The 22077-nt window shown below is 38.5% G+C and overlaps 1 protein-coding gene across 4 annotated transcripts in view; it reads right to left on the bottom strand.

The window, feature by feature from the left end:
• Positions 1-22077, bottom strand: part of ZFYVE9 (zinc finger FYVE-type containing 9) — a 187414-nt gene that overhangs the window by 62499 nt on the left and 102838 nt on the right. For all 4 annotated transcript variants that reach the window (XM_053576451.1, XM_053576454.1, XM_053576452.1 and 1 more), the window contains 4 exons: positions 21856-22025; positions 20577-20697; positions 16115-16237; positions 13271-13426 (listed from right to left, as the gene is read on the bottom strand). In XM_053576451.1, the coding sequence (XP_053432426.1) occupies positions 13271-13426; positions 16115-16237; positions 20577-20697; positions 21856-22025 (570 nt within the window). The remainder of the gene's footprint in view (positions 1-13270; positions 13427-16114; positions 16238-20576; positions 20698-21855; positions 22026-22077) is intronic.

Genomic DNA, 22077 nt, shown 5'->3' with positions numbered 1-22077 from the left:
TGAGTGGGGCGCTGGCCCCATATGCCGAGGGTGGCGGGTTCAAACCCAGCCCCAGCCAAACCACAACAAAAAAATAGCCGGGCGTTGTGGCGGGCGCCTGTAGTCCCAGCTGCTCGGGAAGCTGAGGCAAGAGAATCGCGTAAGCCCAAGAGTTAGAGGTTGCTGTGAGCCGTGTGACACCATGGCACTCTACCCGAGGGCGGTACAGTGAGACTCTGTATCTACAAAAAAAAAAAAAAGATCTTTCAAAGACCAGAAATTTCCCAAGTACCCTACTTAAGTGACCCACAGCATCTTTCTTTCTTTCTCTGAGGACTAGAGACACTGAGCCTCAGAAATACTCTCAGCCCAACCTAAATAGTATGATCCCACATCTTCGACTTCCAGTGGAAGGAAGAAATCAGAGCTAATATGTTTTTGTTTTTAAAGGCTAGTCAAGTAAAGCTGTGGGAATGGAAAAGGAACAAAGGATGCTGTAAACTGGCTATGATCAATTAGGTGTAATCACCACAGCACCTGGATCAATATGAGAACTTTATTAACAGAAGGGTTCTCTCAGGACTCTTTCTTCCTTGTGCTTTTCTACCAAACAACAAGAATGCTTCCTAGTGATGTCACACCAACTTATCACTTTCTTAACCCACAGTTTTTTTTTTTTTTTAGAGACAGAGTATTACTTTGTCGCCCTCAGTAGACTGCCATGGCGTCACACAGCTCACAGCAACCTCCAACTCCTGGGCTTATGCGAATCTCTTGCCTTAGCCTCCCGAGCAGCTGGGACTACAGGCGCCCGCCACAACACCCAGCTATTTTTTTGTTGCAGTTTGGCCGGGGCTGGGTTTGAACCCGCCACCCTTGGCATATGGGGCCGGTGCCCTGCTCACTGAGCCACAAGCACCGCCCCTGGCTATTTTTTTTTGTTGCAGTTTGGCCGGGTCTGCGTTTGAACCCTCCACCCTCAGTATATGGGGCTGGCGCCCTACCCACTGAGCCACCAAACTGTTTTAGTCATGGTACACAGAATTGAACCAGACAGGTAAAAATCTTGTACTCATAGGGCTTATGTTTTAATGGGGGAGACAGACCATTTCAGTAAGTGAAGTTAGTGGAGAATCATCTAATGAAAACAGAACAAGGTAATGTCATAGACTGACAGGAGAGAAGTCGAAAAGACTTCTTTAGCCAAGAAGGTCAGAAAAAATACTGTCAGGAGGAAACATTTGAGAACAGACCTAAATAAAGAAAAGAAACCAGTCAATTAAGATCCTAAAGAATAGTATTCAGGTTATGGGAATAGTAACTACAAAAGCCATGATTTGGAAATGAGTTTGTTGGGTTCAAAGATGTTAAATGTAGCTAAAGCAGACTAAGGAGTAGTAAGAAAAAAGAGATCTTTAGGGTCTAGATCACATAGGCCCCCAGAGGCAAAACAAGTTTGGGGTTTATTCTATTTGCAGTGGGAAGCCCACTGGTAGGTTTAAGGCAGCTTCAGCTGTGTCATCATACCCATCACTACACCAGTATGTCACACAAATGTCCTCTTTATTTGCAAATATTAAGTCTAGCCAGGCCTGGTGGCTCAGGCAGATAAGGCAGAAGGATCACTTAAGCCCATGAGTTTGAAGCCACAGTGAGCTATGATCACACCACTGCACACCAGCCTATGAAACAGAATAAGACTCCCTTTCTTTATTAAAAAAAAAAAAAAAAGATTAAATCTGCAATGCCTCAGGCATTGTAGGGGAGACAAACACTGTCCACAAGCATAGAACTGCAAATGATTCAAAGAGAACTAAAAGCAGTATTCAACTGTAAAAATAACTTAACTTACAGGATTGACTATATTCCATTCCATTAATTACAGTCACCCTTGCTTTGTTCCAAAGTTAAATCTAAGTTGGGAAAATCAATAACTGCATAAACCTTATTATGCCCAAGTATTAATTCAAATTAATATTTATCTTGAATTAATAATTTTCCAGAAAACAGAATTACTAAATTGGAAAACAGCCCTCAAGAATGTACCCCAGGATCCAGCATCAAAAGAGTCCCCAGTGAAGACAATTGAGGGAATGAAAGAGAAGTTAATATTCAAAAAGATAATAATTAAGAATTTTCCAAATAAAATACAAAATGTGTATACTGTGAGTCCTCAGCAGCATATAAGATCCACATATATGTATAGACAATGGAACAGAACAAAGTCCAGAAACGGGTAATTCAATGGAGTAAAGACAGCCCTTTAAGGCCAAGTGCAGTGGCTTATGCCTGTAACCCTAGCACTTTGGGAGGTTGAGGTGGGAAGACCACTTGAGGCCAGGAGTTCCCTATCAGCCTAGACTGCATAGTGAGAGCTAGCCTCTACAAAACAATAAACAACAACAATAAAACTTTTTTTATTTTGAGACAGAGTCTCACTATGTTGCCCTCAGTACAGTGCTGTAGCGTCATAGCTAACAGCAACCTCAAACTCTTGGGCTTAAGTGATTCTCTTGCCTCAGCCTCCCAAATAGCTGGGACTATAGGCGCCCACCACAACACTGGTTATTTTTTGGTTGGTGTTGTCATTGTTGTTTGGCAGGCCCGGACTGGATCTGAACCCTCCAGCTCTGGTGTATGTGGCCGGTGCCCTAGCCGTTGAGCTACAGGTGCCGAGCCAAGAATAAAACTATTTAATTAGCCAAGGGTGGTGGTAACTTAATTACTGAGAAGGCTGAAGCAGGACTTTTTGAGCCCAAGAGTTGGAGGTTGCTGTGAACTATGATATGCCACTCCACTCCACTCTGGGTGACAGTGAGAGACCCTGTCTCTGCCACTCCCTCAAAGGTCTTTTAAATAAATGGTACTGGAAGCAAAAAAAAAAGCTTCAAGTCTTATCTCACTTACTGTACAAAAATTAACTCATATGAGAGCTGCTGGTACCAAAATGGAGTCACTAATGTCAAACTTGAACGAAACAAAACGCAGTCAGAAGAGACCATGAAGAAAAACCATTCACACACATTTGTAACAGAACTTACCACAAAAGATTCTTGGACATAAACTGGCAAAAGGACTTATCACAGGAACTTCCCCAAGATCACAGTATTCAAGATAAGCCACTCAAGGAAAAACACTTAGCAAAGAGTGTCTCTACTAATGAACAAACAGCAGCTCTGGCAATGAGCCTATGAAACCTTATTTCAAAACAGCTGACGTTGACTTTTTCTCTTTGATTTTAAAAGCTTCCCTAACCCCCTGATATGCCTATGACCCATGAGGGCACACACATCCAGAATTGTAATTTTTTGCTATTCCCAAATAAACTCATTTGTTCTAAAGAGCCTATCTCCCTGAGCTTCTTTTTTTTTTTTTTTAAAGTGAATACATAGAACCATGTGTAGTAGCTACAACTAGAAATTTTTAGGGAAAAAAATGGAAGTAAATCTTGTGCCCTGGGGTAAGATAAAGATTTCTTAGGAAAACTAAAAGTATAAACCATGAGACACTGATATATTGACTTTATCAAAATTTAAACTTCTCTTTGAAAGACAGTTAAGAAAATGAAAAGACAAGCCATGGGAGAGAGCAAGAATGGGCACAGCTCTCCCTCTGGAAACAGCACCAATCTCGTCCAGGAGGATAGAGCCCTCGTGGCCTCATCACCTCTTAAAGGTCCCACTTACTAATACTGTTACAATGGCAATTAAATTTAAATGTGGAAAATCAATGTGATATATAATATCAACAGAACAAATGACCAAAAAAATGATCATTTCAATAGATGCTGAAACAGCATTTGATTAAAGCATTTCAATCGAAGCTTAAAAAGCATCTTCTTGACAAAAACTCCCAAAAAATTGAGTACAGAAGGAACATACCTCAACACAACAAAAACCATATATGACAGACCCATAAAGAGTACTCACAGTAATGGAGAAATACTGAAAGCCTTTCTTCTAAGATCTGGAACAAGGCAAGGATACCCACTTTCACCACTGTTACTCAATATAGTCCTGGAAGTCATAGCTAGAGCAATCAGACAGGAGAAAGAAATAAATGGCATCCAAATTGGAAAGGAAGAAGTCAAATTGTCCCTCTTTGAGGACGAGTAAAAAAGAAACCAAGAAAGTAATCCCACTTACAATAGCTATGAATAAAATTAAAAACCTAGGAATAAACTAATAAACTTAACCAGAGAAGTGAAGACCTCTACAATGAAAACTATAAAATATTGATTAAAGAAATAGAAGAGGGCACCCAAGAACGGGAAAGATAGTCCAACCTCATGAATGAGAAGAATCAATACTGTTTAACATGCCCATCATCTGTCTAATCTGCTCACAGATTAAACACAATCTCCATCAAAATACTAATAACATTCTTCACAGAAATAGAAAAATATAAATCCTAAAATTTATATGGAACCACAAAAGACCCATAGCCAAAGCATCATTCTGAGTAAAAAGAACAAAACTAGAGGGATCACATTACCTGACTTCACATTATACCACACAGCTTTAGTAATCAAGACAGGTACTGGCATAAAAACAGACACAAAGACCAATGGAGCAGAATAGAGAATCCAGAAATGAATCCACACACCTATAATGAACTTACTTTTGACAAATGTGCCAAGAACTTATATTGGAGAAATGACGGTCTCTTCAATAAATGGTGCTGGGAAAACTGCATATCCAAATGCAGAAGAATGAAACCAGACCCTTATCCCTGGTCATACACAAAAATCAAATCAAAATGGATTAAAGAATTAAGTCTAAGACCTGAAACTATGAAACTACTAAAAGAAAACATTGCAGAAATGCTGCAAGACATCAGTCTGGGTAATGATTTCTTGAATATTACCCCAAAAGTATAGACAATCAAAGCAAAATTAGACAAATAGAAACACATCAATCTAATTAACTTGTGCACAGCAAAGGAAAGAAACAACTCACATAATGGAAGATGGGAGAAAATATTTGCATAGGGCATATAAGGAACTCAAACAACTCAATAGGTAAAAATCAAATAATCTGATTAAAATGGGCATAAGATCTGAACAGACATTTCCCAAAAGAAAATATACAAATGGCTGGTAAGTACTGAAAACTGCTCAGAATAATTAGTCTTCTAAGAAACAAACCAAAACTATAATAAGATAATCATCTCACATCAGTTAAAATGGGTTTTATCTAAAAGACAGGCAATAATGAATGCTGGCGAGGATGTGGAGAAAGGAGAGTTCTCCTACACAGTTGGTGGGAATGCAAATTAGTGTGACCACTACGGAGAATAGAAGGGAAGTTTCTCAAAAATCTAAGAATAGAACTACCAGATGACCCAGCAATCCCATAGCTGGGTATACATCCAAAAGAAAGAAAATCAAGTGCTCCAGTGGCACAATCGGTTAGCATGTGGTACTGACAGAGAAAGAAAATCAGTAGTAAATCACAAACATATCTGCACTCCCACATTTACTGCAGCACTATTCACAATATCCAAGATTTGGAATCAACCTAAGTGTCCATGAATGGATGAATGGATAAAGAAACTGTGGTATATAAACATAGTGGAATATTATTCAGCCATAAAAAAGAACAAAATCCTCTCATTTGCAACAACATGGATGGAACTACAGAACATTATGTTAAGTGAAATAAGCCAAGCACAAAAAGACGAATCTTGTATGTTCTCACTCATAAGTGGAAGCTAAATATTAAAACAACCGATCTCATGGAGACAAGAGAACACAATGACCGTTACCGGAGAATGGAAAGGGTAGTGGAAAGAGGGGAATAAAGTGGGGATGGTCATTAAGTACAAAAATGTAATTACACAGTTAGGATGAAAAATATGTGATAGCACAACAAAGTGACTATAGTCAATAATAAGTTATATGGTCTACTTTAAAGTAACTAAAAAAGTAGAATTGAAATGTTCCTAACACAAAGAAATGATAAATGCTTGACATGATAAATACCCCAATTGCCTGCTGATTATCACACATTATATGCCTATGTTGAAACACCACATATACCTTATAAATATGTACAACTATTATGTATCCATGATAATTAAAAATTTTAAGAAATTTCTTTAACATGAATTTTGCAGGAGATAAACATTCAAACCACGGCAATACTAAATTTTTTTTAAATGAAGTATTAAAGGAGTTCATAAGAAGAGATTAATTCTGCCTGGGAGGATCATCAAGAAAGAATTTATGGAGAAAGTGGTCTTTAAGACATAAGAGAACTGTTAGGATTCAGACAGTTGAGGGGTTGAAGGATATTGCAGTTGGGTACCATAATACTGAGGGGGAAATCATTAGAATATATAAAGAACAAAGAAATGTTTATAGTTTTGCTACAATGCAAATACAGGGAGATGACTATAGGAAATAAGACTAAAAATATAGTATCCGACTCTGTAGAATGTCAAAACACACAATTTATTCTAAGGGCAATATGAAGCCACAACAAGTTTTTGAGTAAGAGATTAATTCCAGAAAAAATAATCTGGTAGATACAAGTCCCATTTCATTCAAATCCATGTTGTGAATGTTTGTTTGCAAGAAACAAATATAGAACATGAAGGAAATGGGAAGGGAGATAGAGACAAACAATATATAATCTAAAATCTCTGATGTCACTGAAATAACCAGAAGGTATCCTGAAAATTTCAAAACGTAATTTTTCACAAATTATAATTTTTCCCTCACTGTAGAAGGCATGAGCTATATAACAAAAAACTATATATGTACTAAATAAGAAACATAGGTACAAACACAAACAAACATACATATTGTTACTGTAATAAATACACGTAGTGTCAATTTTTAAATTCACAGAAAATTATAAAGAAAGCTCACTCAAGGACTTCTAAGGCTAGGCCGGGCACAATGGCTCACACCTGTAATCCTAGCACTCTGGGAGGCCAAGGCAGGTGGATCACTTGAGCTCATGAGTTCAAGACCAGCCTGAGCAAGAGTGAGACCCCAGTTTCTACTAAAAATTAAAAACTGAGGCAGGAGGATCACTTAAGCCCAAGAATTTGAGGTTGCTGTGACCTATGACAGCATGGCATTCTACCAAGGGCATCATAAGGAGACAATGTCCCAAGGGAAAAAAAAAAGGACTTCTAAGGCTGAGTGATTTATTTTTACTTTTTTTTTTTTTGAGACAGAGTCTCACTTTGTCACCATCAGTAGAGTGCCATGGCATCATAACTCACAGCAACCTTGGGCTCAAGCGATCCTCTTGCCTCAGCTTCTCAAGTAGCTAGGACTACAGGTGCCCACCACAACACTATTTGTTGAACTCCTGAGCTCAAACAATCCACCTACCTCTGCCTCCCAGAATGCTGGGATTACAGGTATATAGCCACCGAGCATGGCCTACACTGAGTAATTTATAACCCTAAACCAGTGACAGAATATTTAAGGTTTCACACTCAAGAGAAATTTAAGATGCAGTTTGTCAATTCACAAAATGATCTAGATAGAGGAGAAAAATGACAAATCGGGAACATTTTAGAACACCTAAAATATGTTTTCATTTAAAAAATTTTATAGTGAAATACATCATGCTACTACCCTGATTATCTAAATATAGGATTCTTAATAAAAAACCAAACAGTACATAGATATTATGAATATCTGCTTTTAAAAACTGATATATCATTAATACACACACAAAGTCAACTGACATAATTGTAAAGAACACTGGGTCTGGGAGCTTGAGTCCTAATTCTGCCATCAACCAACCAACTAGACAAGTCCTAAACACCATTTGGTCTCATTTTCCTTATCTGAAACATGTTGAGTTTGTACTACACGATCTAAAATACCTTCTAGCCCCAATATGTGATGAGCTGGGAACTATTTCCAATTCAAGGAGAGACTCTCGTATCTTCTTTATGCTTTTTTTTTTTGCAGTTTTTGGCTGAGGCTGGGTTTGAACCCGCCACCTCCAGCATATGGGGCCGGTGCCCTACTTCTTTGAGCCACAGGCGCCACCCTTCTTTATGCTTTTGAAATGTTATTTACAAATGTTATTTACAAATGTTAGATACAAATGTCCCCATTTTACATTATGGAAAATATTTTAAGATGGCTTGTATTATAGTTTGACTATCACCATTATTTTATAATCACTACCAAGTAATTTTTGTAGAATTTTCCTATTTCAATAGTTCAAAATTACATGAGGATGCTTTTTAAAAATTTATAACCATGTATGCTAATGAATTTTTTAAAAGTATCCTCATATAATTTTTTTTTTTTTATTTGTAGAGACAGAGTCTCACTTTATGGCCCTCGGTAGAGTGCCGTGGCCTCATACAGCTCACAGCAACCTCCAACTCCTGGGCTTAAGCGATTCTCTTGCCTCAGCCTCCCGAGTAGCTGGGACTACAGGTGCCCGCCACAACGCCCGGCTATTTTTTGGTTGCAGTTTGGCCGGGGCCGGGTTTGAACCCGCCACCCTCGGTATATGGGGCCGGCACCTTACCGACTGAGCCACAGGCGCCACCCTATCCTCATATAATTTTGATTAGTCATGGAATGATTCATATGAACTATGAAATGACTCCTTGCAGGTATCTCCCAGGATTCTATCCACAATACTAGTCTCTTCACACTGGTTTATCACCAGCTCCAACTATCACATAAAAGCTGTATCTCCCAAATGCATATTTTACCCCAGATCTGTCTCCTAAGTTCTATACTCTTACATTCATCTGCTGTTTACATATTCCATCTAATATCATTATTTCAAATTCAACATACTGAACACAGAACTCATTTCCCTCTCCTCTGACAAATCTGTTCCTCTTCTTCTATACATCATCTCAATAAGACCAACGTACACTCAGGAGCTCAAGCCAGATATCTGAAAGCAGCCCTGACTTGTCCCTTCTAATCCCTGACAGTCAATTAATAATTATATCCTATTGAAGCATCACATGAATCACAACTTTCATATCCCTCCCCTCTAACAATTCTTTTGTTTTCCTTTTTATTTCAGATTAATCTGAGGATACAAACGACTAGGTTTCATTGTTTGCGTTTGTTAGGTAAACATCAAGTTGTAATTGAGCCCTTCACTCAGGGGGTGTGCTGTATACCCTTACACTGTACCCACTAGGAGAGACCTTAGCAATCCTCCTCCCTCCTTCCCTCTCTCCTTTTCCTCTTCCCACCTCCTCCCCACTTGAATTTAATTGTGTTTTTCTCTCATACAGGCCATGTACTTGCTTATCTATTGGTTTTATATTAGTCTTGCATACACTGGATATTTGCTTTTCCATTTTTGTGCTACTTTACTAAGGAGAATATTCTTCAATTCCATCTAGGTTAATACAAAAGTTGTATAGTCTCAGCCATATGCAGTGGCTCATGCCTGTAATCCTAGCACTTCGGGAGACGGAGGCAGGTGGACTGCCTGAGCTCAGGAGTTTAAGACCAGCCTGAGCAAGAACAAGACTCCGTCTGTACTAAAAATAGAAAAAACTAGCCTGGCGTGGTGGTGGGTGCCTGCAGTACCAACTACTTGGGAGGCTGAGGCAAGAGGGTCTCTTGAGGCCAGGAGTTTGAGGTTGCTGTGGGCTGTGACACCATAGTACTCAACTCAGGGTGACAGAGTGAGACTGTCTCAAAAAAGAAAAAAGAAAAAAAAAAGATGTAAATTCTCCATCTTTTTAAGGCTGCACAGTATTACATGGTATACATACATATACCACAGTTTATTAATCCATTCATATGTTGATGGGCATTTGGGTTGATTCCACATCTTGGTGATTGTGAACTGAGTTGCAATAAACAATCTACTGCAAATGTCCTTAGGGTAAAATGAATTTTTTTCTTCTGGGTAGATGCCTAGTAATGGGACTGTAGGATTGAATAGAAGGTCTACTTTTAGTTCTTTGAGGATTCTCCATACTTCTTTCCAAAGAGGCTATATTAGTTTGCAGTCCCACCAGTACTGTAAAACCGTTTCCCTTTTCTCCACATCCAGCTTCTGCGGCTTTGGGACTTTGTGATGTGCACTCTTCTTAGGGGGTTAGGTGACATCTCAAGGCAGTTTTCATTTGCATGTCGCTCATGACTAGGGATTATGAGCAATTTTTTCATGTGTTTGTTAGACATTCATTTGTCTTCTTCAGAAAGGATTCTGTTCATGTCTCTTGTCCACTTATACATGGGATTATTTGCTCTTTTCTTGTTGATCAGTTTGAGTTCTCTGTAGCGTCTAATTATCAGCCCTTTGTCGGATGTATTGCATTCAAATATCTTCTCCCATTCTGAAGGTTTTCTTTTTGCTTTAGTTGTCATGCCCTTAGCTGTACAGAAGCTTTTTAGCTTGATCATGTCCCATTTATTTATTTTTGGTGTTGCTGCAATTGCCAAGGGGGTCTTCTTCATAAAAATCTTTGCCCGGGCATTTTTTTCTTTCTTTAAGGATGGAGTCTTGCTGTTACCCAGGCTAGTCTCGAAAGTTTTGGGCTCCTGCCCCAGCCTCCTGAGTAGCTGAGATTATAGACACATACCACCATGTCTGGCTTCTCTCCAATATTTTTTATTACCACTGCCATTACTTAATTTCAGCCTTGATAATTTGATTTCCTGCAAGAGCTTTTTAAAAAAATAAATTTTAATAAAAGGTAATTTACATAAAACAAAACAGATTTTAAATATATACTTTGATGTCTTCTGACAAATGTAAACACCCATGTGACCACCTTCCTATGAAGATATAGAACGTTACATAATCTCAGAAAATTCCTTGGGCCCCTCTGTTATCAATTCCAGCACTGGCACCCTGACCTCACTTCAGACAAGCGCTGATCTGATTTCTAGTTACCACAGATTGATTTTGCCTCTTCCAGAGAATCGTATAACTGGAATCATTTAATACACGTATATACATTCTTTGGCCTGGCTTCTTTTGCTCAGCATAATGTATATAAGATTGATTCATGGGTGGCGCCTGTGGCTCAGTGAGTAGGGCGCCAGCCCCATATGCCGAGGGTGGTGGGTTCAAACCCAGCCAAAAAAATAGCCGGGCGTTGTGGCGGGCGCCTGTAGTCCCAGCTACTTGGGAGGCTGAGGCAAGAGAATTGCGTAAGCCCAAGAGTTAGAGGTTGCTGTGAGCCGTGTGACGCCACGGCACTCTACCAAGGGCGGTACAGTGAGACTCTGTCTCTACAAAAAAAAAAAGATTGATTCATGGTGTTGCATATATCAGCAGTTAGTTCATTTTTACTGTTGAGCAGTATTTTCATGTATGAATACACTTTTGCTTATCCACTGCAATTGCTCTTAACTGTCACTACACTCAGGCAGGGACTTTGATCATTTTTTGTACTGCTTCCATCATCACCTTTCTAAAATGTAAATCTGATTATGTCATTTATCATCTCAAATCCTTTCAAAGATTCTTCGTTGCCTACAGAGTAAAGGATGCACTCTTAAACAACACATTCATCAATCTCCCACACCCTAATCCTTTTAGGGTAGGGAACCTGGGGCCTCTAGGCCATATGTGATCCCCAAGTCTGGCCCCTTGACTGAATCTAATCCTTTTTATAAAATTTAGATTTAGTCAAAAGGCCACACTCAGAGATCTACAAGGACACATGGAGCCCCAAAGCCACAGGTTCCCCACCCTTAGAGCATAATCTTTACACAATCACATTAAAAGCACAATTTTATGTCCTGTTTTTGTCCTTATTTCAAGAGCATTTTCTATGTAGTTACATTACATTCATAAATATTACTTTAAAAACTAAAAAAATTCTAAAAAAGATGCATACATCTAATAAGTGTAAAACAGTTATTAAACTTTTCACCTGAAACTGGAGCATTTAGCATTAAATTTTGTGTTTGTTTTAGTGTTAAACTGGAGCATTTAGCGTTGAATCTGAATTTTTGTGTTAAATTTAAGTAATGCTACAATAAACACTTTGAAGTATGAAAGTTTTTTTGTTTTTGTTTTTGTTTTTTGAGACAGAGTCTCAAGCTGTCACCCTTGGTAGAGTGCCGTGGCATCACAGCTCACAGCAACCTTAAGCTCTTGGACTAAAGTGATTCTCTTGCATCAACCTCCCAAGTAGCACAAGTGCCCGCCACAATGCTCAGCTATTTTTATTTATTTATTTTTTTTGGTTGTAGTTGTCATTGTTGCTTTAGCTGGCCTGGGGCCAGATTCGAACCCACCAGCCCAAGTGTATGTGGCTGGCGTCCTACCCACTGAACTACAGGCACCCCCAAAAGTGCATTTTATATTTTGGACAGAATCCCACAATGGGAATTATTGCATTAGAAAGTCTAAATAATTTATGTTTCTAATATGTTTATGAAATATTACCAAATAATACATGAAAATGGTTTTAATACCCTGGCCACCCTCAACTCCCTTTTCAAGCTTTGTCCCTTTTTTGTTATTCATTTGTTTTAGTTCCTAAACTTACAATATTCTTTCCCTATTTATCAAGTATACATATTATTTATTGACTTCCTATTACAATAAATGAGAATTTAGCTTAATTACATCACACTTTTTAGCTGCTCTGTTAAGTCAGAAGAAAACTGACTTCATAATGACAAATAATACAATACAAATGAATATAATTACAGTAAGTAATTATAATGTCAAACAAATAATGTTTCTTTCTAATTCAAAATCAGTATTTCTTTATATTAACCTTAGTCTTCCTCAACTTCTTAAAGCAACGCCTTTACTTTTAAATTATTACAGTTAATAATATTTACAATTTATTTTGAAACTATAACAAAATCATCTAGGCTAATTTTTTGAAAACTGAATATCTAATATAGGGTTTACATTATGATTATATAGATACCTTAACTAAAGAAAAAACGCTAAGTTATGAGTATGTTTCCTTCTACCACAGCGGTTCTCAACCTGTGGGTTGCAACCCACAGGAAGCATATTAAAGGGCCGCAGCATTAGGAGAGTTGAGAACCACTGTTCTATCAGGTATCAATGAATGTCATGACCCCTAAGCCACTCAAAGAAAACTGTTATTACATCAAGATCAATGGGCAATTCTTTTACAAATTTAATTCTAGCCTCTATAAAATAATTAACACCAGGTAAAATAATAAAATTTATAATTTCTGCATAATGTGGCAAGCTCTAACTTGCCACTAATATCAAAGTTAATGCCAGGCTTAAGTCCAAGGTTAAGACTATTATTTTGTATATAAGTCCAAAAATTTTTATCATCTTCAAAATTAGAAGACTAAGTCATAAAGCATTCCCACCTGCCAGAGCATCCCGATAAAGCTGCACAAAGTGATTAAAGATATCCTTTGGCAAACACTTTTCATCCGGTAGACACTGGAGAAGAATGACTATCTCAGACTGACCCACTGCATGCATTCCTTTGGTTGTGAAACACCAACACTTCCTGTTCACATCTATAGATGGAATAAAAATAGAAAAATAAAGACATTCTTCTCAATCCTTACTCTTAAAAAAGATGCAAAGAAATCTGTTACAATACAGCAAAGATTAAAATAGATCATCTGAGTCTGTATAGTTCGACCATGAACTGTCACTGCATTAATAAACCAAAAAACTACTGTAGAAAGCAAAGCAGTCCAATGTCTCTGGCTCTTTTCTAAACACTTAGAAAAATGATTAGAAAGTCGAAGAAACAATAATGAAAGAAAATGTACTTAAAATTTTTAAGGTATAATTATTAAAAGCAACATTCCATTAAGAATAAAATAAATGAAACCAAACTGTATCCTATTGCTATAATGATTGAAGAATATAATCCTCTACCTTTATATTAAAAAAAAAAAATCACTTTACCAAAGAAATAATTACCTACTTAAGGCCAGAAATAACAACAATGAAAGCCAACATTATAGCTTTGATTTCAGGTTTTAGCCTAAAGAAAACTTTTTTTTTTTTTGTGGTTTTTGGCAGGGGCTAGGTTTGAACCTGCCACGTCCGGCACATGGGACCGGCGCTCTACTCCTTGAGCCACAGGCACCGCCCAAGAAAACATATTTTTAATGTTTATTTATAGCCAAGAAATTCTAGCTATTTTAACTACACTCCCGTCTTTTTTTTTTTTTTTTGAGACAAGAGTCTCACTTTGTTGCTCTTGTAAGAGTGTCATGGCATCATAGCTCACAGCAACCTCGAACTCTTGGGCTCAAATGATTCTCTTGCTTCAGCGTCCTCAGTAGCTGGTGTCAGCCACAATGCCCAGCTATTTTTAGAAAGGGGGTCTCACTCTTGCTTAGGCTGGTCTCAAACTGGTGAGCTCAGGGTAATTCATCTGCCTCAGCCTCCCAGAGTGCTAGGATTACATGCATGAGCCACTGCGCCACCTGACCCTACAGTCCTGTCCTGAAAAAGATTCCAGATAATCAGCAATGTGATTTTATTTGGCTTCATGCTATAAAAACGTCATGAAAATGGTGGTGTTTTTGTTTTTGTTTTGTTTTGAGACAGTCATATTCTGTGCTGGAGCTGGAGTGCTATGGCATCAGTCTAGCTCTCAGCAACCTCAAACTCTAGGGCTCAAGCAATCCTTTGCCTTGGCCTCCCACCGAGCTGGGACTACAGGCACTGCTACAACACCTGGCTAATTTTTCTATTAGGATGGCTTTTTTAAACTACTTACTTCTGAGCCTTTACTTTTAAGCTATATTAGAGCACAAACAGCAGAAGCCATATGTAAGTCAAAAATAACGTTTAATCCCTGACACTGTATTATCTGTCCCGCAATACAATGGGATATTCAAAGGAAATGAAAAAGGAGTCAAATAAAATTATGAATACCACCGCATAAATCAAAATCAATGTAAATCAAACAAGAAAGATCCTAGCTGGGCAAAGTAGCTCAGACCTGTAATCCTAGCACTCTTGGAGGCCAAGGCAGTAGGTTCCCACAAGCTCAGGAGTTTGAGACCAGCCTGAGCAAAAGCAAGGCCCCATCTCTACCAAAAATAGAAAAATTAGCTTGGCATTACGGTGGGCACCTGTATTCCCAGCTACTCAGGAGGCTAAGGCAGGAGGATCTCTTAAACCCTAGGAGTTAAAGGTTGCTGTGGGCTAGGCTGATGCGAAGACACACTAGCCTGGGCAAACAGAGTAAGACTCTGTATCCAAAAAAAAGAAATCCTTTTCTTTCACTCTGGTTAATTGATTGTTACTTTACACACCGAAACAGGAAGTTCCCAATGATGATGCATACATTTCAGGAATTCTACGTAAGCTAATTCCTAAGTGTGACTTATAAACTAGATATAGCAAATTGAAATTTCAAGCAAATTATTTTTAATTTGAAAGGAAAGGTAGTGGGCATTAATAAGTCGCCAAATATACCAGAGTGTGATTAACAAGTAAGCCAGAAACCTACATTTCGTCAGTGTAGTACCTCTAAGGAAGTAATACATAAATGTGTCTGGTTTCCATGGTCAACTTAAAACAAGTGCACAGTGGGAACTGGAGGACTTATTCCCTATAGGTTCCTTCCTTCCTCTAAACCTGCCTATTAACACTCACTCAGGATAAATGTATTTTCTATTTTCCCATATCACATTGCAAAGTGTAATCAAGATTCTCAGTTACTGTCCTCTTCTCATTCTGATGCATACGAAGCTAGCACTGAGAACTGAGAAGCTGCTTCTGATTCTCAACTTATGATGCATTGAAACTTCACAATGTGTTAGTTAACTAATACTTTTCCTAAATAAAGTTTAACACCATGATTTAGGTTTGTGGGATTAAAATCTAGCATATAATTGTTTGGCCTGCCTGAATAATTGCTTCAATACCAGTTGAGTAGTGATTTAACACACCCATCTCAAAAAGAATTTAACTCAGATCTGTTCAAGGTTTGTTAGGCTTTTCTCTACAGAGATTCATTTACCTCATCCCTGTGACTAAAGGCAAGAGTTTCTTTTAGTCTCACAGTTGTCCTTTGGGATATACTATTTTACACAAATCGACTTTTTCAGAATGCAGTGTTCAGTAAGATGTGGCTCTATATAAAAAGACTGGTGTGTAATGAATTTTGAAAGCTTTATTTACTATCTATGAATCAGTAAAGCATTTCATTTTAATTTAAAAAATTTCTTACTTACAATTTACAATTTTAACCATTGACAACAAATTTGCATTTAGAACAAATACAAGTGGGTCAGGGCCACCATCTTCTAATTGCTGCATTACTGAAATCTGTGATGGTTTCTCTTCCACAGCATAGTCTGCAAGGGGTAAAAAATGTAATAGACTGGTTAAAGGAACAAATCAAGAAGAAAATCTGATGGAGGAATGAGCTGATTATTCATAGAAAAGAGACAAACATTTGATTCACAGAGTGAACAAAGATCACCCTGGTTTGTACGTGCTGTACTAGCATCATGTTACCAGTGCTCCCTTTTACTCTCAAAAGCCACTAAGTCCACTACGAATTTAATATTTATATTAAATTTAATATTCTTTGCACCATAGCCTAAAGAAGACCCTTTTATTTAACAATTTTTCCCAACTATTATAACAAGAATTTCGCATAATACATGTTCTAAGACCAACGTATAAATTAACCCATGATACACAAGAAAGTGATAATATACTATTTATCTCTGGAAAGAATGTCAAAGAGTCAGGGGAAGAGGGAGCCCTACTTTTCATTCTACTCCCTTTTGTACTGTTTGAGATTTTTCTGACCATCAAAAAATTAAACTTTTACAAATAATCACATAAAACAAAAGTAGCATAGGTGACTAGTTTCATAAAACAATTCCTTTAAGGATATATATATCACTAAAATTGCCAGTAAATCACACATAAGACTCTCTACATGGACCAGTTAATACTTCAGACTCTAAATGTAACCCTTCCCGGTTTTTTTTTTGTGTGTGTGGTTTTTGGCCAGGGCTGGGTTTGAACACGCCACCTCCGGCATATGGGACTGGCCGGGGCTGGGTTTGAACACGCCACCTCCGGCATATGGGACCGGCGCCCTACTCCTTAAACTCCAGGCGCCGCCCGTAACCCTTCCTGTTTAATCTCTGGAAGCACAGCATGTAATATTCGGCCTCTTCATTTTGAATGATAATGGTCCTCTCAGCTTGAAGTCAAAATCATGCATAATAATCATTATAGAATGTAGGGCTATGGAAGAGGAAGTAAAAATGTGAAAGTTGAATGCCGTTTGGTTGATCTTACATAAAATGCATCACTAAGGGACAGTCAGGTAGAACCAAGTAATAATATTGCCCCACTGAGCAACAGAAATTAAAAAATTGATTTTTTGGATGTAATAGGAAATACATATCATATTAATAAAAATATTTAATGGAAAGAGAAATAATGAATGTAAAAATATTTTTTTGGGGGGGGGGGGAAGAGCCTCAAGCTATCACCCTGGGAAGAGTGCTGTGGCATGACAGCTCACAGCAACCCCCAACTCCTGGGCTTAGAGATTCTCCTGTCTCAGCCTCCCAAGTAGCTGGGACTACAGGCACCCACCACAACTGGCTCTTTGGGGGTTATTGTTGTCATTATTGTTTGGCAGGCCCAGGCTGGGTTGGAACCCGCCAGCTCTGTTGTATGTGGCTGGTGCCTTAGCTGCTTGGGCTACAGGTGCCAAGCCATGTAAAATATTTTTTTATGGGGGTGGTGCCTGTGGCTCAAAGAGTAGGGCGCCAGCCCCATATACCGGGGATGGCGGGTTTGAACCTGGCCCTGGCCAAACTGCAAAAAAAAAAAAAATGTGTATATATACACATTTGTAAGTTATGAAGTTATTCCACTAGAATACAAAATTGCAAAATTTTGGTGAAAAGATTATAATATAATTTAAGTAAATATATTTACCTATCTTTTCTTTCTTGGTAGGAGAGGTTTTTATTTAGTTATTTATTTGTTGTAACTAAACCAAGGACATTAGGAGAAATGGTTTTTTTTGTTATTGTTACTGAGACACAGTCTCATTTTGTTGCCTTCTGTAGAGTGCTATAGCATCATGGCTCACAGCAACCTCAAACTCTTGGGCTCAAGCGATTGTCTTGTCTCAGCCTCCCAAGTAGCTGGGACAACAGGTGCCCACCACAATGCCAGGCTATTTTGTTGTTGTTGTTGTTGTTGTTGTTTTGTTTAGGAGGCCTGGGCTGGGTTCGGACTCACCAGCTCTGGTACGTGTGGCTGGCGCCCTAACCACTGATCTACGGGCACACCCAGGAGAAGTTTTAACAACTACATTTCATGGATATAACTCTTTATGAAAATGGAATCCTACCATCTGACTTAAACAACAGAGTAGGCTAATTTAATTCCTTATTAATCTAAGATTAATTAAAATGGCCAAAATTTGAAACCTAAGTAGCAATTTTACTGACAAAAGAATGCTTAATTAATGTGAAAGTTCATTGTTGAACTATCTGGAACACAGCTGGATTTGACAGTAATATACCTTCAGCCAACATATGCTGAGAATCTACTATGGGCCCAGCACCATGCAAGGGCAGAAGACAAACAGAAATTGAGACTGAGGGAATTCATGGTCTAAATGAAAGAAGAAGATGTATAAAATATCTAAATAACAATGGGAAAAGTGTTAATGAAGTGACCATCTGTAAGAATTGCTATTAGAACAGAGAGAAGCAAACAGTTTTGTAGGCAGCCCAAGTAAGAATTCGGAAAAGAGTTAACCATTAAACTGGATTTTGAAAAGTTGAGAAGTTCTTCAGAGGAAGTCAAGAGTATTCTTCTACTCTAGTATAGAGGGCCATTCCAGGCAGAAGAAAGGAAGAAATGGAGGGAAAAAAAATTTTTTTTTTTTTTTTTTTTTTTTTGAGACTTGAGTCTCGCTATGTCAGCTTTGGTAGAGTGCTGTGGCGTCACAGCTCACAGAAACCTCAAGCTCTTGGACTCAAGTGATTCTCTTGTCTCAGCCTCCCAAGTAGCTGGGACTACCAGGTGCCTGCCACAACTCCTGGCTATTTTCTTGTTACGGTTGTCACTGTTGTTTAGCACGCCCAAGCAGGGCTTGAACCCACAAGCCTTGGTACATGTGGCTGGTGCCGAGCCAGAAATGAAAAATATTAATTACATGCCTACTTTGTAGCAGATACTTTCTTGCTGCGTACTACAGGTATGATATCTAATTTAATACTCAGATTAACACTTGCGTAAGTAGGTACAGTTATGCAATTTTTAAAAAACAGACTAGGCACAGTGGCTCATGTCTATAATTGCTACACTTTGGGGGACTAAGGTGGGAGGACTCCTTGAGGCCCAAAGTTTGAGACTATCCTGGGCAACATAAAGAGACCCCAATCTCCATAAAAAGGAAAAAAAAGAAAAAAAAAAAAAACCATTACCTAGGCATGGTGTAGTCCTAGGTATTTAGGGAGCTAAGGCAGGAGCTCAAGAGTTTAAGGCTACGGTGAGCTATGATTATGGCCACTGTACCTCAGCTTGAGTGACAGAGTGAGACACTGTCCAAAAAAACAAGTAAAAAAAGAAACACAGACTAAGAAACACATTCAAAAGGATAAGCAATTCTCAGAAAGAAAGAGGAAAAAAAAAAAAAAACAAGAAATAATGTGAACTACATACATAAGATGCTGGCATAATGGTTAAAAATAAAGTTGATAATAAATGGCTAGAAAGATGAGTTGAGACAAGGTTATAAGGAACATTTATACTAAAGGCACTGAGAATCTACTATTTCTAAGCAAGAGCAATATATATGTCTACGTTTAAAAAGATTAACTGGCAACAGTATGGAAGATAAAATAAAGACTGAAGACAAGGAGATGAGGTAAAAGCCTAGGACAAAATTCAGGATAGTTCTTTTTTTTTTAGAGACGGAGTCTCACCCTATTGCTCTCAGTTCTCTTGCCTCAGCCTCCCGAGCAGCTGGGACCACAGGCACCCGCCACAACGCCCGGCTATTTTTTATTGCAGTTTGGCCGGGGCCGAGTTTGAACCCGCCACCCTCGGTATATGGGGCCAGCATCCTACCCACTGAGCCACAGGCACCGCCCAGGATAGATTATTAATAAACCATCTCCTGAAAATAACTGAGTGCATGCTGATCTGGACATATCAACAATAAAATGTCACATAAAGTTAAGCTTTCTTTTGTCTGAATAATAATCTTACATCTTACCAGGACTCCCTAAAAATATTTTTTGTAAGTAAAATTCCTATTTAAGTTCCCTGCTCTTCAAATTATTAAATGTATCTTTCTCAATGTATATCATACTTCAAAATAGAAAGCTAAATTAACAACTGTGTCAACTACAAGCAACTCTTCATATTATGTGCTTTGAAATAGTTTTAGAAATTGCTAATAACCTACATTTATATTGTAATTAATATATCTTTCAAAAAATGAAAATGACATTATGATATAGAAATATAAACATCTACTCTGAAACTATCAGTAACAGCAACATTGTTCTCACGGCAAGTTGCTTGCTTTATAGGACAGGAAGGGAAAAGGTGGCTATCACTCAAATTCTGTCTCCTTCCCTTAATAACAAGGCAGCATTTAGATACATAACTACACTTACTTAAATTAAATCCACATACCTCCTTTTACACCAGTGGAGATGAGAATGGGAGGAAGGCCATCTTCAGGAATAAGGTTCATTGCACTTCCAACAGGACTTCCGACCTGAGTTATGCTCCCAGAGAGGAGAGAAATATCCACCTAGGAAAAGCAAATCAGCACAGCGAGTATTACTCAAGACTTTGGCAGAATAATATAGTTAAAAATACCAATGAGAATTTAAGTGAAAATCTAAAATTCATACTTTCTGAAAGATAGCACATGTATGAAATTCATATAAATGGAAGCTATAAAGAATATTATTGCGACAACTGGGGAAATCTGAATATGGATTATATATTAGATAACAAAATTAACCAGCAATAGAAAGAGACCCTTTATATAAAAGGATTCTATGTGTATAATTTACAATTTGGGTTCTAGGTGGCTCTCTTCTCTCATTACTCAATAAAAAAGGTAGTTGATATTTGTCCCCTTCTGAAAATTAAACTTCAAGGAAAGAGAATCCCATTAGCCTCAAAATTGTGACCAATATTCCTATAGAAAGAACGTATTAATCGAAGCAAGAGTGCAATGTGAGCTAGTTTCCTTAGGTACACTATTAAGCTGGTCCTTTTCAAAAACCTTATTTTTAAGTTTTGGAATTCTTTTAAAAAATCTAAACTGGAGGGCGGCGCCTATGGCTCAGTGAGTAGGGCGCCGGCCCCATATACGGAGGGTGGTGGGTTCAAACCCAGCCCTGGCCAAACTGCAACCGAGAAATAGCCGGGCGTTGTGGCGGGCGCCTGTAGTCCCAGCTGCTCGGGAGGCTGAGGCAAAAGAATCACATAAGCCCAGGAGCTGGAGGTTGCTGTGAGCCGTGTGACGCCATGGCACTCTACCGAGGGCAGTAAAGTGAGACTCTGTCTCTACCAAAAAAAAAAAAAAAAATCTAAAATGGAAACACAACAGATAAAAGAGAAAAAAAGACAGATCCTCAGGTTGAATATAAGAGTTTCTCAGCCACCTTCATATTGCCCACTCTTCACTCTTCCTCGCGATGGCACTCCTGACAGGCTGCCACAGAACCTGGGGAACTTGATTTGAAAACCAATATGCCAAGGAGCCAGAATTCCCTAGAGGAATTCCCGACCTCTAGCTACAGTGGGTTTTTTCCCCCATACATAACACATGCTAACTTACATCCAAAACCTACGAGGTTGCACGCAGAAGTCACTCAACTTAGAAAAAGGTAACACAGAGGCAGCACAACACAGAGACAGCAAGTCCCCACTTCGGGTTGCTATCTTGTTTTCTTACCTCTGCCGTTGGAGGACTGGTAGTTACTGGCTTGACTGGGTCATGTGACACAGCCAGGGTTCCTGCAGAGGAAGTTCCATTCATTGTTAATTTGGCTGCATCAGCAACTTCTCCATTGGGCAAGATCCCATCAGCAAACCACACTCTCCTCTGTTCTCTGGGCTGAACCACTTGAGGGGCCAGAAAAATAAAACAGGCATCAATGTGACATTGGTAGGGCTT

This window comes from Nycticebus coucang, chromosome 22 (genome assembly GCF_027406575.1).
Source record: "Nycticebus coucang isolate mNycCou1 chromosome 22, mNycCou1.pri, whole genome shotgun sequence".
Lineage (NCBI taxonomy): Eukaryota > Metazoa > Chordata > Mammalia > Primates > Lorisidae > Nycticebus > Nycticebus coucang.
Note: the sequence above shows the minus strand (reverse complement) of the source record. Positions and strands in the feature narration are given on the sequence as shown.